General features: G+C 40.4%; 1 protein-coding gene across 5 annotated transcripts in view; it reads right to left on the reverse strand.

Annotated features, from left to right (window-relative positions):
* DOK5 (docking protein 5) overlaps positions 1 to 17,624 on the reverse strand; it is a 138,191-nt gene that overhangs the window by 38,756 nt on the left and 81,811 nt on the right. For all 5 annotated transcript variants that reach the window (XM_061631219.1, XM_061631218.1, XM_061631221.1 and 2 more), the window contains 4 exons: positions 8,518 to 8,632; positions 8,281 to 8,400; positions 6,731 to 6,920; positions 4,203 to 4,338 (listed from right to left, as the gene is read on the reverse strand). In XM_061631219.1, coding sequence (XP_061487203.1) covers positions 4,203 to 4,338; positions 6,731 to 6,920; positions 8,281 to 8,400; positions 8,518 to 8,632 — 561 coding nt within the window. The remainder of the gene's footprint in view (positions 1 to 4,202; positions 4,339 to 6,730; positions 6,921 to 8,280; positions 8,401 to 8,517; positions 8,633 to 17,624) is intronic.

Below are 17,624 nucleotides of genomic sequence, written 5' to 3' on the forward strand. Positions count from 1 at the left end.
GGTTTGTGACAATTACCGCCTGGTTTTAGGGAAGGCGATTGAGAGGGTTGTGGTGCAGCAATTGCAAGTACTCTTGGATGAAACAGATTATCCTGACCCATTTTAATCTGGGTTCAGGCCTGGTTATGGGACGGAATCAGCCTTGGTCACCCTGATCAATGACCTATATTGGGAGAAGGACGGGGGAGTGCGACCTTTATTCTTTCAGCAGTTTTTGATACCATTGACCATGGTATCCTTCTGAGCTGACTTGGTGAGATGGGTATTGGAGGCACTGTTTTACCGTGGTTCTGATCCCATCTCCAGGGTAATTTTCAGATAATAGAATTGGGTTATTGTCTTTTGGCCATTGTGCTGTGGGTTGCAGCAGGGTACCATCTTGTCTCTCATGCTGTCTAACATCTACATGAATCCCTGGGGAGCAGTCATCAGGAGATTTGGGGTGAGGTGTCAGCAGTACACTGATGATACCCAGCTCTATTTCTCTGTAATATCTGAATCAGGAGAGGCCATGCAAGCCCTGCACCAGTGCCTGGACTCAGTGGTGGGCTGAATCAATGAAGGCCAATAAACTGAGTCCAAATCTTAGCAAGACAGAGGCGCTGTCGGTTGCTTTCCTGAGTTTGGATAATTGGTCAGTTGCTTGCTTTGGATGGAGCCGTACTCCCTCTGAAAGAGCAGGTTCATAGTCTGGGGGTGCTTCTGGATCCATCTTTGTCACTAGAGGCCTAGGTGACCTTAGTGGTTAGGAGTGCCTTTTACCAGCTTCAGCTGGTAAGGCAGCTGCAGCCGTTTCTGGACTGGGATAGCCTGACCAGTGTTGTCAATGAACTGATAACCTCCAGACTGGATTACTGCAAGGCAATCTATGTGGGACTGCCCTTGAGATTGGTCCAGAAGCTGCAGCTGTTGCAAACTGTGGCAAAATGATGGCTCAATGAGGCAGGGTATCACCAACATGCTGCTGAAAGAATTGCACTGGCTACCCATTAGCTACCAGGTTGAATTCAAGGTTTCAGTTTTGGTGTACAAAGCCTTACGCAGCTTGGGACTAGAATATCTGTAAGACCATCTTCCCCTTTATATACCCAGTCAATCATGCTCTGCAGGTAAGGGCCTCCTGCAGATACCATCTTATCAGAAGTCCCATTCCGCATCACATAGGAAGCGGACCTTTAGTGTAGTGGCACCTACCCTTTGGAATTCCAGCACCTTAAATATTAGACAAGCACCATCTCTGTTATCTTTTTGGCACCTGTTGAAGACCTTCCTCTTTCAACAAGCCATTTAAGTAGAGACCTTATCCCAGCCTGCGTCTGTGCTGGAATTGCTTTTTAAGAAGTTTTTAACATATCTTTTTAAGATTTTTTAAAATATGTTTTAAAGACTTTTGTTTTGTAAAATTTTGTAAGATATTTTAAAGTACTTTTAATGTTTTTGTTTGCTGACCTCAGCTCCTTCTGGGAGGAAGGATGGGATATAAATTTAAGAAATAAATAGCTATATGCACAGATGATAGATAGATATTTGTGGCACAATGACCGCAGCTTTACTAGCTTTACTTTACTGACAGATGAATCACATATGGAGCTCATCTCCATATAGGTTACAGAGTATATGAGCTAGACCTCAGCACATGATCTGAAGGCATATGATACAACAATCTTTCCGAAGCTAAGCTGGTCTGGGTCTATTCAGTTCTTGGATGGGAACTATATGCATACCACTGAGTTATGTGGAAGAAAGGTGTGATATAACTACAGTAAATGACCCCATGACCCCAAAGAGCTCATCTGGAGACCAAGGAGAAGATCTAACTCAATCCCAGTCCAGACCTGCTGCACAAGTAGGCTTTCTCCATTGACTCCACCAGTAGGAACAACTCCCCACATGTCTCAATTTGGGTATCTCCAATAACATGAATGAGGACATCTTCATAGACAGATGAGCTCCATATGTGAGCAATCGAATTATGTAAGATACTTAAAACTGTAACATTTAATCAATTTAAGATATTTTAATTAACTAAAACGATGCTCCCATTTAACTGGGTAGCAGCTTTTTATATCAAGATAAAAGAAATATCAATAATTTAAGATATGCAGACGATACCATACTACTAGCAGAAACCAATAATGATTTGAAACCAATGCTGATGAAAGTTAAAGAGAAAAGCACAAAAGCAGGACTACACCTGAACATCAAGAAGACTAAAGTAATGACAACAGAAGGTTTATGTAACTTTAAAGTTGACAATGAGGACATTGAACTTGTCAAGGATTATCAATACCTCTGCACAGTCATTAACCAAAATGGAGACAATAGTCAAGAAATCAGAAGAAGGCTAGGACTGGGGAGGGCAGCTATGAGAGAACTAGAAAAGGTCCTCAAATGCAAAGATGTATCACTGAACACTAAAGTCAGGATCATTCAGACCATGGTATTCCCAATCTCTATGTATGGATGTGAAAGTTGGACAGTGAAAAAAGCAGATAAGAGAAAAATCAACTCATTTGAAATGTGGTGTTGGAGGAGAGCTTTGCGCATACCATGGACTGCGAAAAAGACAAATAATTGGGTGTTAGAACAAATTAAACCAGAACTGTCACTAGAAGCTGATGATGAAATTGAGGCTATCATACTTTGGACACATAATGAGAAGACATGATTCACTAGAAAAGACAGTAATGCTGGGAAAAACAGAAGGGAGTAGAAAAAGAGGAATGCCAAACAAGAGATGGATTGATTCCATACAGGAAGCCACAGACCTGAACTTACAAGATCTGAACAGGGTGGTTCATGACAGATGCTCTTGGAGGTCACTGATTCATAGGGTCACCATAAGTCGTAATCGACTTGAAGGCACATAACAACAACAAAAGATAATAAATAGATTTAACATTAAATTTGCGGGTGACAAGTGCCATCTTAGAAGAGGCTCTTCTTTTTCTCTGTCATGCATGACAGAATGTTTGATCCTTTATGGTGTTTGCCTTGGCGCATGCATGCATCAAATTTCTTCAGAAGTTTTATTCCTATGCAAATTATACCAATTTAAGCAACGAATTCACATACTACTCAATTAAAACTCATATGATGTATCAGGTAAGATTTTAAATAGATCATAGTCCTAGAAATAATAGGTAATAGGCATAAGAAGAGTCCAACTGGATCAGACCTAAAGTCTATCTGAGAGTAGGTGATTGCTTTTTGGAGTTTTTAACTGTTTTGGGAAGATTATATTTACAAATTATGGAATGATCTCCCTGACAAGGTGCGCCTGGTGCCATCACTGTTATCTTTTCGGCGCCAGGTCAAGACTTTCCTCTTCTCCTAGGCATTTTAGCATGTGTTTTTTAAATTGTTTAAATTTTTTAAATTGTGCTTTAAATTGTTTTTAAAAGATGTGTTTTAAATTTGTATGTTTGTTTTTGATGTTTTTAGTTGCTGTAAACCGCCCAGAGAGCGTTGGCTATGGGGCGGTATACAAATACAATAAATAAATAAATAAATAAATAAATGTTAACTCTATTGTTTTAGTATTGATATGCTTGCTGCCCTGGGCTCCTTTGGAGGAAGGTGTGGAATGTAAATATTATTATTATTATTATTATTATTATTATTAAACACCCTAGCACTGAAACTGGTACTATGCCATTTTGGCATATAAGCGGTATATAAATCAGTACATAAGAATAAACAATAAAATATCAAAAAGATTCATATGGATCCCATTTTTGATAGGAATATGGTCTATATGTGTAAAGATACGGAAAATGCCATTTTCAGATACCTTTTTTACAAATATTTCAAGGAATACATCAGCAGCTTAGAAGTAAAGTACTTACTTATAGCAAGAAGTAGTCTCTCCAAGAGTTAAATTATTTGCAGCAGCTTAGACATTATGCTTGCTTTTTAAAAGAAGTCCAGAAATCAATCTGTAAATTGGGTGCAAAGTCATCTCTTACCATGCTAGCTAATTAAAAAGCAGCCATAGTTGCAGACTTGTCCAATAACCTCATATGTTAAAAATAAAAAAAATGTAATGAGTTAACAAAGACAAAAGGAAGACAACCACACGCTCAAAGCTGTTTGCAATATGCAAAACCAAAATCTGAACTCATGCTTAGGAAGGCGGCCTATGGATTTTATGCCATTACTGCTGACTGCTGAGGGATGACAAGCAGAACTAGTAAGCATACCATTGAGTTTTTCACACTCTGTAATAAGTGGTCGTGTTGTTCTGCTATGGTCAGTGCTGCCGAGTGAACCTTCTGATAGATTGCCTCTCCGTCTCTCGTCTGAAAGATGAATAGTCCTTCCCCTGTGTCACACATCCTGTCAGAAAGAGAACAAAGCAGAGCAGAGAATGTGATTGGATTGATTTGTAAATGTACATTTGTAGTAACACCTGCACAGAAAAATAACAGCAAAGAGTAGGGAAACAACAACTGGTTAAGATGTATTTATTGTATTTATACATTGCTTGTTTTTTATCTTTTTGTACACCGCCCAGAGAGCCTTCGGGCTTAGGGCGGTATATAAATTAAATAAATAAATAAATTAATTAATAAATAAGATGCCCAGCCTTTCTATTAGGCAGATGTGGGGAGTGGCAGCAAGCTGGCAGAGGACAAAGCTCCATGTGCCATGTAACCTGCCTTGCATCCATGTGGGTCAGAGCTGCTACATTATCTTTCCAGAAGGTGGGTTATTTTGCTTAGTGGGATGGAGAAGGTGAGAGGCAAGGCTGTGGCGAGGTCATCATGGTGCAAACACACTGGGAGGAGTGCCAGATTGACTCTGCCAGTGTGTTTCCACCATGCTGACCTCCCCACTACCTCCCCTGCTCTCTCCTGGTAAGCAGCAGTGAACCATTTGTCAGGAAGCTAGCTCTACTCCACCAAACAAGCCTGCACCCGAAACTAGCCTGCTGCCGTCAGGTGTGCTGGGAGATGTTGTCATATCACCAGTGTTGAAGTAAGATTCAACTATCTGTCCAATTGGTTTCTGTACATGCAGTCAGAGTGGGCATCATCTTGTCCTTTGCCTCAGGCAACAAAATGTCTTGGGCTGGTCCCATTATTATGTGTCAGGAACCAAACGTGTGTATCCTAAGAGTGTGTGCATATTCATAAGCATGCACTCCGATATGGAGGTTTAGATACTCAACTTCAACTTGGCAGTCTGAATAAAATCCTCATGAATACATTCAGTGGAAAGAATAGCACAGAAGGAAAATAACTCCCTTGTCTTTCAGTTTTCATTTTTATTTTGGACATGAATTTTCTCTATACTTGGGGCAGCGGTTTATAAATGTAATTTGTTCCACATTGATTCAAGTATCAGTCTTCTTGTTCTTGATAACAGGAGAATAGTAGAACCTATTCAATCAAGTTAAAATATATACATAGGATCCTCAGACATGGTAGCTGCATACAGTGGCTTGTTACATCTGCAGTTTTTCTCCGCAATAATTTTCCACTGTTACCCCAATTTCCCAATGAGTCCCATGTTACGTATACTGCTGAAATTGAGCTTTAATCAAAATCTGAGCATATACATTTAAAAGTCCACCCTTTGAAACAAAATGGGGAACTTCAGCAAAATTCGGTAGGAGATTGATATCGAGATGGATCGGATGACTGGGACCAATAAGGGAATCAGTGTTGAACTGCAATTCCCATAATTCCTGACCCTTGGATATGCTGGGTGGGACCCATGGGAGTTGGAGTCCAACAACATCTGGAGGGCCATGGGTTCCCTATCCCTGCTTTAAAACTATCCTCAACTCTGAACATTGCAGTGGGGGGGGGGACATAGAGCATATTCATTCCTTCATTCCTTCATTCCTCCATCCTCCATCCATTCACTCATCTTATTCAATTTATATCCCACCCTTCCTCCCAAAAGTCCTTGGTTCAATCTATGGCCCCTCCAAGTAAGGCTGTTTTTTTTAAAAAAAAACAAAGCCCTGTCTGAAACCCTGGAGAGGTACTGCCACTCTGTGTAGACAACAGTGAAGTACATGGGTCAATGGTCTGACTGTATCAGGCAGCTGCGTAGGGTTACAGCGGCCTGATTCTCATTTGTTGAGAGATTTAAAATATTGGCTACCTTCCCAGGATGAGATCTTGAACAGCCATACTTCCTGCACCATTACATCTTTCAGATGCGATAGAGAAGAGTAAGTGTCTCCATATGTGTCTGTCTGTTTCGTGCATGTCTTGATAAGGATAGGTCTCAGATAGTATTGGGTATGAAGGCCCCAGTGTAAAGAGACTGAGGGCTTCTCCAAGATTATCTATTTATTGAGCATTCATCCTGATTTGCTTGCACCAAGCTTACATGGAAATTAGATTATATTCAGTCTTCACTGAGCATTCATTCTGATTTGTATGAGGGATGGTTATGCAACAATGAGCATTCATTCAGCATTTAACCTGACCTGAGTGTGAGGTGATTATATGTCTTCCCATTAATCATTTGTTCATCCCACACTTTTCAATGCATTTTCCCATTACTTTTCAAACCACAAAAAGCTTGATTCTTTTTTTTTAGTGGATTTGTTGTGCTAGGGTGCCAAAGTGCTTTAATTCACTTTAATTGCACATATCTAAATGTATGGTATGCAACTGGATCCTTCTTGCAACATAGCAACAGTCTAGAAGCACCCAGAACCTCCTGGTCTGAAGAGCGTGTGGAACTCTGCTGTAAAGTATCTACTCACCTTCCAGCTTCAAATGTAAACCAAGTTGAGTCCCGCCCATATCTCCGTAGGGCGCTTAAAGGCCAAGAGACGAGCTTTACTCTGGGATTCTGGATGTCCCAAAGACAGATATTTTCAAATGTTATCTGCAAGGTACATTCCCCATGCACATCTAAATTAGGGGATGGCATCAAATACACATTGAATCTCTCTGGGAGAAAAAGAAAAAATATAGACTAAAATCTGTGCAGAATTAAAAACACAGACAGTTGTACAATCATATCATAACATGCATCGCTTCCGTAACATTTCCCAATGTCCAAAGTGCTCTGCAATTCTTAGCATGCCTCCTCTCATAACAGCCCTATTACACAAGAGAGCTAAGCCCTACTCAGGCATGAAAGAAATTGGGAAATTCCAAACAGGTGAGAAGACATGGGGATGAAGGCACTAGCTCCACCTCCGATGACTGTCTGAAACAGCGAGTCTCCTGCACTCATTTGAGCTCCTTGCACAATGTAGAATACTGGAAAATTAAGAGCAAGCTCCTTGTTTCGCATGCCCTCCAACTCACAGAGGGTGATGGGGGGCAGAGTTAGTATGCTGGTCTCCAATGGGCCTCTCCCCATGTATGAAATGCCTGCATAAGACTACATTCCGCATGCAGTGAAGAATAGCAGACAGAGGTGCTAATATTCTGGGTTGTATCACTTCAGTTAACAGAGGAAACTCTTGTTTTGAATGTCAGTCAGCAGGCTTGGGTGAATCTAAAGATTCACAAAAGGTGGAATCACAGCCCTTGCCCTGCCCACTTTTCTCCACAGGCATCGCCCCCAACTGGCATGCCACACCCACTCCTCAAGAAGTTTACCTATGAGGGAACACAGCCCTCAGGCTGAAAATTGTTCCCCCCTCCTGGGGAACAGGCTCTTGGGGAAGGGCCGTAGCTCACAGCAGAGCATCTGCTTTGTACACAGAAGGTCCTAGGTTCAATTTCCTGGCATGTCCAGGTAGGGCTGGGGAAAATCCCCTGCCTGAAACTTTAAGAGAATCACTGCCAGTCGGTGGAGGCAGTACTAAGCTAAATAGCCCAATGATCTGACTCCTGGACAGATTCCTACATTCCTTTGATCCTAGAAGGATTCTGCCAAACACTAAGAATAATATATGAACAAAAGTGAATGACCAAACACAGACAGGCTTAACATTGGTTAGTAAAATATTTCCGTTTCCCTTCTTTAGCAACACGGATGAGATTCCATTTTTTTATTTTTTATTTTTTACTTCCAGCTGTGTTACTGAGGTAAGCGGAAGCTGACATGTTTTAACTAAACAGTGTTAAGCCTATCTCTGTTGGGTCATGCAATATCTCTGTATCTATATTTAGAGTAAGATGGGCTATAACATAGTGCACAGCAGCAGCAACCATGGATCACAAACATGATCCCATGGAAGAATGTCACACACTGTTGCACTGGTCCACATTATTTCTGGATTTTATGAGCACATCACAGAGGCAGCCTAAACGTTTCTATTTGTAGTTGTGTTTAAAAAAAAACATATTTACATACCATTTTGTTCCCTCTCTACACCGGAAGCCAATAGGTCAGGTTCTCCAAGGCTAATATCATTAATCTGAGTCCCCAGGCACTCCACCTGCAAGACTTTGCACCATTCATCTGCTTCAAGCTCTGAATATAAACGACCAAATATCTCTGTGTTGGTGTGGTACATTTGTAACATTTACAGCTACCTCTGTAGCTGCAGCTACTATAGCTAATGACAACAGTCTGTGCCATTATACCCACCTGATTCACAAGCAAACGTCCTGGATGTGTCATCATTAAAATATATCCCTACAGCATGCTTCCTTGTGCCTTTTGGCAACCGCAATATATTCTTCACATGATTAAGTTCCGTAACCTGGAGTTTTTAAAAAAATAATATAAAAAGAAAAGAAAACAGCAACTTGCAGCTCTCATTAAAATCAACGTATAAAGGAGATGATATAGAGGAGGCTTATGTAACTTGCGACGCATCAAGCCGAACACAATTCACCAGGCATGCATGACAACCTACCAGGGACTAATAACTTTCTGTTATTCATTTCCTGCTTGAGACTGCAGAAACAAGAGGGTTTGCTAGGCAGCTAGCAGGTCAGCATACACAGCTGGGTTGACTACAGTTGGCTTGCTAGATCACAAGTGGTTTGGGCTTGGTACAGGTAAGGAGAAATGGAAATGCAATGCATTAATTTATGCATTCACAATGAATAAAAAGAGTCAGAGAAGATGGATTTAGGACAAGCACAACGGACAGAGGGACGCATTATCAAGATACTGAATTCTGAATGTTCAAAAGCAGTGTGGATACTCCAGCAGTTTCGCTGGTGCTCTGTGTGTGCACAAAGAGAATATCAATTCTATCTGGCATAGGCGTAGGCGAGAAATTCTATTCAGTTTGCATTTCAAGCTGACTTTATCAAAGTCGCACTTTCCTAAACAAAAGAAGTACCAAAACACAGCCATCCTTCGAAATTCACACTTATTTGAATTTTGCAATGCAGTTCGCCAACCAAGCAATGTTTACAAAAATGCATATGTTAGGGGAAAGTGTGCATAAAAACAAATATATGAGCAAAAATAACATACAAAAATGCATTGTAGGATGAGAAAGTACTTGCAAAAATGTATAAATTAGCCAAAATTGCCTACAAAGATACTATATGTTTATTAGGAGAAATTCACACTAAAATGCTGGAAAATTTTCATGAGGATTTAAAAGAAAAAAAGTATCAAATTTCTGCAGAAATGTGGAGAACTGAATTTAAGACTGAAAAATGAGGAACTAAGGAAACTGAAATTGACTGAACTTTCCATTCCTAATCCGGCAACAGCCAACCACAGACAAGGGTCCCGCCAGATTTTCTCCACTTGGCCAGGGATCTGGTGAAATAGTTGAGAAGCTCAAACTTCCACCAGTTTCCACGTGATTTTCCACCAGGCAGACATGATTACCTGACACTCCTTCTTTCCTCTATCCTTTCAGTTAATTCACACACGGACAACAGTGTGGTGTAATGGTAAGGGTGTTGGACTATGACCTGGGAAACAGGGTTCACATTCCCACTTAACCAAGAAGCTCACTGGGTGGCCTTGGGCCAGTCACTGTCTCTCATCTTAACCTATCTCACAGGGTTGTTGTGAGGATAAAATGGGGATGGGAGAACCATGTACAACACCTTGAGCTCCTTGGAGGAAAAGTGGGATATAAATGTAAGGAATAAATAGTAAGCAATAGTATATTCAAATCCCAGCTGAGTCGTGAGGCTCACTGGGACAATCATGACATCTTATCTTAACCTATCTCTCAATACCAGATGCTGTGGACAAATAAGAGGGGATGTTGCTGCGGATGTTGCTGTGGACATGACGAAGGGCTGTAGCTCAGTAATAGATCATCTGCTTTGGATGCAGGGTCCCAGGTTCAATCCCTAGCATCTTCAGGTAGGACTGAGAGAGCCCTGCTTGAAACCCTGGAGAGCCACTGTACGTTGTAGACAGTACTGAGCTAGATGGGCCAATATGCATGAGTAGAAGGCTGCTTCCTATGTTCCCATGTTCTACTTCTAAGATTCCAAGAAGCATGTGGATAACCTGCCTTTGAAACAGAATGCTTGACAAGACAGGCCTGTGTGGTCCAATCCAGCAGAGTTATTCTTATGTTCTTAAGAATGGGATACAAAATTTAGGGCTGCTCTGAATGCCTACCTTCCAGAATTTCTCATGGTGGAGCAAAAACCCACCCAAAAATTGGGAAGGTGTGCGGAAGTTTGGGTGGAAGTGCAGACATTTGGGTTGGGGAACCATAGTACCTGCATGCTGCAGTGTAAGGTTATTCATTCATTCATTCATTCAATTCAAGTCAATTTATGAATCATTTCCCATGAAATATCTCAAGCAATTTCACAGTAAAAACATCAACAAGAAAAACAAAAACAATTCCATATGTAAAAACAAAAACAATTCCTTATTTAAAAATAATTCCATATGTAAAAACAATTAAAAACTATTGTACATATAAAAACAATTTCACATCCAATATAGACTAGGATAAAAATCTCCACTTAAAAGCCTTGTTGAAAAAGGAAGGTCTTCAATAGGCCCCAAAAAGACAATAGAGATGGTACCTATATGATGTGTAATGGGAGAGAGTTCCAAAGGGTAGGTCCAATTCTGATATTGTATAGAACAGGCCTCCTGATAATATTATATCTGCTGGAGACCCACTACTGCAGAGTCCAATGATCAATTGGCTTTGTAAAGGGTGTGGTGCTCTGTTAGGTATCCTGATCTCAAGCTGTATGGGATGTTGTAACAGTCACTTACAACACTTTGAACTTAGCTCAGAATTGATTGATTGATTGATTGCATTTGTATACCACCCCATAGCTGAAGCGCTCTGGGCGGTTTACAACAATTAAAAACATTAAAAACAAATACACAAATTTAAAAACACGTTTTTTAAAAAGCAATTTAAAAACACATGCTAAAATGCCTGGGAGAAGAGGAAAGTCTTGACCTGGTGCCAAAAAGATAACAGTCGTCAAGAAGATCATTCCATAATTTGGGGGCCACCACTGAGATGGCCCCCTCCCTTGTTGCCAGACTCCCAGCTTCCCTCGCAGTAGGCACCTGGAAGAGGGCCTTTGATGTTGAGCATAGTGTACAGGTGGCTTTGTGTCGGGAGAGGCATTCCATCAGGTATTGTGGCTAATCAGTAGTTCAAGAATATCAGTGGGTGCTCAGCTGAGTGGCAAAAAAGTGGGGGGTGGGTGGGTACAAGACCATCTTGTACTACAATATATAAATAGTACTACCTTCCCACTTGAAAGTCCTGGACATTTTTCTCTCGGAATCACACACACACACATGAAAGGCCTATGCCACCACCCACCACCCATCCCCCAACACACACACTTCATTTGGAAGAAAGGTCAAGCAAAGTTGGAGGGAAAACCTTGACCAGTCCTAACAAAGATTATTCTATTTTTATCTTGCTTAAAACTATATTTCTTCCATACATCTGTCTCAATTAAACTAAAATATATCATTTATTCCCTTTGGTAACAACAGATTAATTTTTTCAAATAGCTTTAATCTGAATTCTGGGTGATATCCAGCATTAATCATACTCAGAGTACTTATTCATACTTAAGTAATTAAGTCCATTGATGTTAATGGGTCTCATCTGGGGCCCCATCTGCACTATACATTTAAAGCAGTATTATACCACCTTAAACAGTCATAGCTTCTTCCAAAGAATTCTGGAAATTATAATTTGTTAAACATGCCAAGAGTTGTTAGGAGACCCATATTCCCCTCACAGAGCTACAATTTCAAGTGGTTTAACAATCAATCCCTCTTTCCAGGGAATGCTGGGGATTGTTGCTCTTTAAGAGGAACAGGGGTCCTAACAGCACCCTTCGCAAACTACAGTTTCCAGGATTCTTTGGGGGAAGCCATGACTGTTTAAAGTGCTATGTTTTAAATATATAGTGCAGATGAGATCCCCATACGGCAAACACTAGATTCCATTTTGGAACACTTCAAGCTTTTTATGAAGATAACTGTATATGAAAGAGGCATAGGCTATTGGCTGCTTATGATGGTGTTTAGGAGAGAAAGAAGTAATAAAAGAGAGATATTACTTGATTTATTCACATTATCAATTCATCCTTAAAGGTCACACTGGAAGAACAACTGCTCTGCACCAATCCAAAAGGCAGAGCAATATATTTCAGCATGCATTTTGCAAGCCTCAGTTCACACTTGAAGCTTCAAAGTTCATCCACCTGAAGAGTAAAATTTGTTTTCATTTTGGTACTTTTTCTTCCCACCATTTGCACTTCATGATATCATCAGTTCATAAAGAAGACAATTAAGATTATTCATCTCGCATTATTGTTATCTTCGTAGTGTCAAAGGTCCTGATTTGATATTGCAAAGAGAAAGAAACATTTGTCCATGTGAACACAGTACATTCTGTTCTTCTCATAATAGCCAGACAATGCATATGTTAAGATGATATTGAACGGAAAGAGTGTCTGGGAATGAGAAGGTGCCTAATAATCTGCTTTGAAGAGTTTGGGCACAATGGATGCTTTCTACACTGCCAACACTCCAGAGTACATTGTGACATTTGGAATGGATTCTACAAGATGCTCTAGGCATTTCCAGAGAAGCCTAACACTTTCTATCAACATCTCAATTGCAAGTTTAATTTTCCATATTTTCAAATCAGTTTACATTTTAAAAAACTGCCCATCCTCTCCCCTCCCCCTCCTGCCTGCTCCCATCCCCCTCCTCCCCTCTGCCCTTCTTCCCATCCCTACTCCTCCCCTACCCCATATCACCCCAGTGTTGATGGAGTTACACTGGTTGCCAGTTGTATACCAGCCCAATTCAAGGTGTTGGTATTAACCTTTAAAACCCTATACGGTTTTGGCCCAGCTTATCTGAAGGAACGCCTCCAGTATCACCAAATATGCCGCCAAACAAGATCAGCCTCACAAGACCTTCTCTCGGTCCCACCAGTAAAAACAGCTAGGCTGGTGCGGACCAGAGAGAGGGCTTTTTCGATCGTGGCCCCCACCCTCTGGAACTTGCTTCCTTTTGACCTTCGACATGCCTCCTCCCTGATGGCTTTTCACCGAGCCTTAAAGACCTGGCTATTCAGGCAGGCCTATGGGATCTCTGGGGTGGGTTGCTATTATGCTGTATTATTGAAGGATGGTTTAGATGAACTGATGTTAATATTATGATTGTTGTATGCATAAGTTTTATATTGTATTTTATATTTTGTAAGTCGCCCAGAGTGTCCGTTAAGTCGGACAGATGGGCGACTAACAAATAAAATTTTATTATTATTATTATTATTATTATTATTATTACCCCTGCCCTTCCTCCTCCCCTACCCATTCCCCTGTGGTCAGATTCACTTACCCTAAGCATGATTGCACGGGAGTAAATCTCACTGAACTCAATAAGCATGCAAATGATCAATCCATTTTCAGCAAACTTGCACAGGATCCCATTTCTTACCCCCTGGATTTAAAAGCAGAGAAGTTCACTAATACGCAAAAAAAAAAAAAAAACCCTTGCGGTAAAGAACGTACCTATAGCCAACAGATATTTCTATCAAACTTTTAAAAGCAGGGAAATTGGGCAGCTATAGTGAATGCACCATGGGAGCAGGAATCCTGACCTCCTCTCTGAGATATTCTACTGTCCTACAAATTTGTCAAAATGCAAACACAATTTGGGTTGGTCTTTCACAGTCCAATCCACTTGCTGTGTAGCTTGGAAGAATTTGGTAACTTGTGTCTCTGAGCGTATGGTGAATGGTGGCAACACCTGCAATCAGCCCAAATAATGCAAAGAAGACATGTGCTGTGCTGATCTTGTTTCAGCAGGGAGGAAGCAACAATATTGATATAGTTCAGATAGTCACTTTAAATATGTCTGATTTACTTGGCAATTTTAGTGATGTTTCCTATAGTAAATCATTTCCTTTTGCTTCTGTTTCTGTGAATGTGTGAAGTACACTTTGTAACACTAAAATAAAGCTCCAAAAACAATTGTGGAATAATGGCACTGACTGTTCTGCAGAATAGTTTCCAATGGACATGAGGAGCGTCTCAGTTTGCACAAGTTAAAACAGTGGGAAGTGAGATATATTCTAACAAAATTCTAGATGGGCTCTCTGTTTTTAATTGACCCTGCCCACCTTGCCTTAAGTGGAGTGGTTTAAGCATAGTAGGCTGAAAACATGCATCTTGGGCAGGCCAAGTTTTTTTTCCCAACAGCTAAAGTCATTGCTTAGGTAGCAACATATTGTAATCGGTCTGATTTTACATCATACTGCAGGTTCAGATGCAACTGTTAATGCACCCAAAATAGAAAAGAGCATAACCTCCAGTTAGAAACAAAAAAGGCTATCTTCACCATCATATGACATGATGAATAAAAAGGCATTGAAATTAATAAAAATAAATTTGACACAGATTTCTAGGATGAATGAGAGAAATATAATTTTCAAGGTTAGATTCTCTGTAGAAACAGTAGTAACACAGAAAAGAAGCAAAGTAAGAAGAACACCAATAAACATACAAAAATGTAATTCTCCATCTTTGGAGATGGCAGGTTGCCACCACTCACCATATGCTCAGAGGCACATGTTACCATTTTCCAAGCTACACAGGAAGTGGATTGGACTGTGAAAGACCAACCCAAATTGTGTTTGCATTTTTACAATTTGTAGGGCAGTACAATATCTCAGAGAGGAGGTCAGGTCTTCTGCTCCCCTGGTGCATTCATTATAGCTGCCCAATTTCCCTGCTTTTAAAAGATTGATAGAAATATCTGTTGGCTATAGGTACGTTCTTAAACCGCAAGGGTTTTTTTTTGCCTATTAGTGAATATACACATATTTGTATGCAATTTTGCCTGATATTAGGGATGGGCAAAAATTCCACTGAATTTGGCTTTGGCACCAGATTTTTCAATGGTCTGCATATTCTTCATTTTTGCAGAGTGATCCTGTTCGCTCCAAACTTCAGCAGCTTTACTGATTTTACTCATAGCCCAGCACAGCAGTACAGCTCTCTCTCTCTCTCTCATTCTCCCACCCCCTTCACTTGAATAATCTAAGCTCCACGCAGGGAGGAAGCAAGCCAAGCCTGTAATAGCCTATAATAGCAGAGAAGGAGGACGCAAAGCCTCTTTTCTTTCAAACTATTGAAAATTCCTTTAAAAATACTAATAGTATTTTCTTTCAAAATATCAATATTAATATCAATATTTTTGAGAGGGAAAAAGACTGGCAAAAGCAATGGAAAGTGGACAAAGAACGAACTCGAACAGGGACTGCTTTTTAGGTTGACTGAATGCTTTTAAAGCGGCACCAGTCAACGGATCCCATCCCTACCTAATATACACATTTTTGCAAAACCATTTCCCCTAAAACAATGGATTTTGGTATGTTATCTTCGGTACTGGATGCATTTTCATGGACACTTTACCCAAGTACTGTATACGTAGTTTTGTACATGTTACTTGGCTAGAGAACTGCATTGCAAAATTCGGAGAAGTGCAAATGTCAAAGGATTGTTATGTTTCTGCTTGTGTATTGTTTCAGGAAGTGTGAATTAGGTAAATTCTCCTTTAAACATGAACTGAATCCAATTTCTTCTCCATCCTTTACTGTGCTAGGCCCCCCTGCATACTCTCCAAGGCATCCACACCTAGTGTAGCCTCCACTTGCATGCACAGAAATCTCCAGTAAACATGTTCTTGAATCAATGATATCTTATTGTACCACAGGCTTTAGGGCATACAATTGCCATTGCAGGAGCCCTCTGCAGAACTGCATCTCCTATAAACCACTGGGCCCAAGCACAGATGTGCTGCTGTGCAACACTGAGCTGACATGCCTGAAAAATCATGGGGAGGAGGGGTGAAACTTTCCTCATTCCTTGTCAACATTTCTACCACCATCTGGTCAGGTAAACCCTTGAAGTGAAGAGGAAGAGGAAGTTTAGGGGAATGGTATTTTGCAGGACACAGAAGGTTGGAGAAAATCCAGGATTTTAATCCAAGCTGGAGAAAAAAATCAGGGCTTTAAAAAAGATTTCATCTCACTGACAGCCTTCAAAATTAATTGCTGATTCTGCATTGAAATAACTGCAATAGAATCCTTTATGTGTATTATGAAATTTGGCAGGGGAGAAAGGCCTCAAGGCAGTTCTCTGAATTTGGTTTGTGGTGTAGCCAAATGCTTGTATTTGCTTTTGAATGCACTACAAGTCCCTAGTGGTAGCAGTTATGGAAAACGTAGCCCATGCTAGCAGATTTAAACAACTTAAACTTGATTCCCATGCAAGTAAAAATGGATATACTGTATATAAAAACATACAATTTCCTTGACCATGACTTGGATCCAGAGTTTACCTCTATGAAGCAAAGACCTGGCAATCCAACAGAGGATCTCACTGGTGGATGTGGGGGAGCAACTTTCATTGATTTCCCCCTCCCTTGCAGCCCCGTCCTGTTTCAGACGGTTCCCCAGTCCTCTGTAGCAAATTTGCAGGAGGGTTCAAGGGACTGCAGAGGGAACACCAACAACAGGCACTGGGAGTGTCCCATGAGTAGAACTCTGTTCCCAGAATGCTGCCACTTGCAGAAAAAACTCTGGATCCATTAAAACCAGATCATCAGAGTTCTATGTCAGCATAATACATCACCAAAGCAAGGGAGCATAAGTCAGATGAATTAGTGCAATAAATCACTAAAGTAACAAGGAATAACCAGCCAGAGAATATCAGTTCCAGACTCTGTGGCATTAAACTGAGCCTAAATCATTACCAGTGATGCTTATTAGCATACTTATTATTGATTCCAATAATGCCAATACAGCCTGCACAAAAAAGTTAGAAGGCTATTCAAGGTGACACAATGAGAAGGCTTTTTCGGTGGTGGCACCCCATTTGTGGAACTCCTTTCCCTATGAGGTTAGGGCATATCCTTCATTTATTCATGTTCTGCTGACAATTGAAAACTTTCCTTTTTACACAAGGTTATAATTCTTCTACAGTTTATTGATCAATGGCGCTGTTGTGTGTGTCTTTTTTGCTGGTGTCTTTAGTTTGATAATCTAGGGTTTTAATAGCGAATTATTTTTTTATTCTTATGTTTACTTTTTATTTCTAAGCCACCTTGAGTAACTCCTTTGTGACTGGAAAAAGCAGGATTCTTTTTAATAAATAAATAGGATTCTTTTCGATAAATAAATAAAATTTCCAAAAGCCAACTTTATTTGTAACAAACGTAAAAGTGATAGAAAGTCCATTGATACC

Source organism: Rhineura floridana, chromosome 6, assembly GCF_030035675.1.
Source record: "Rhineura floridana isolate rRhiFlo1 chromosome 6, rRhiFlo1.hap2, whole genome shotgun sequence".
NCBI classification, from domain to species: domain Eukaryota; kingdom Metazoa; phylum Chordata; class Lepidosauria; order Squamata; family Rhineuridae; genus Rhineura; species Rhineura floridana.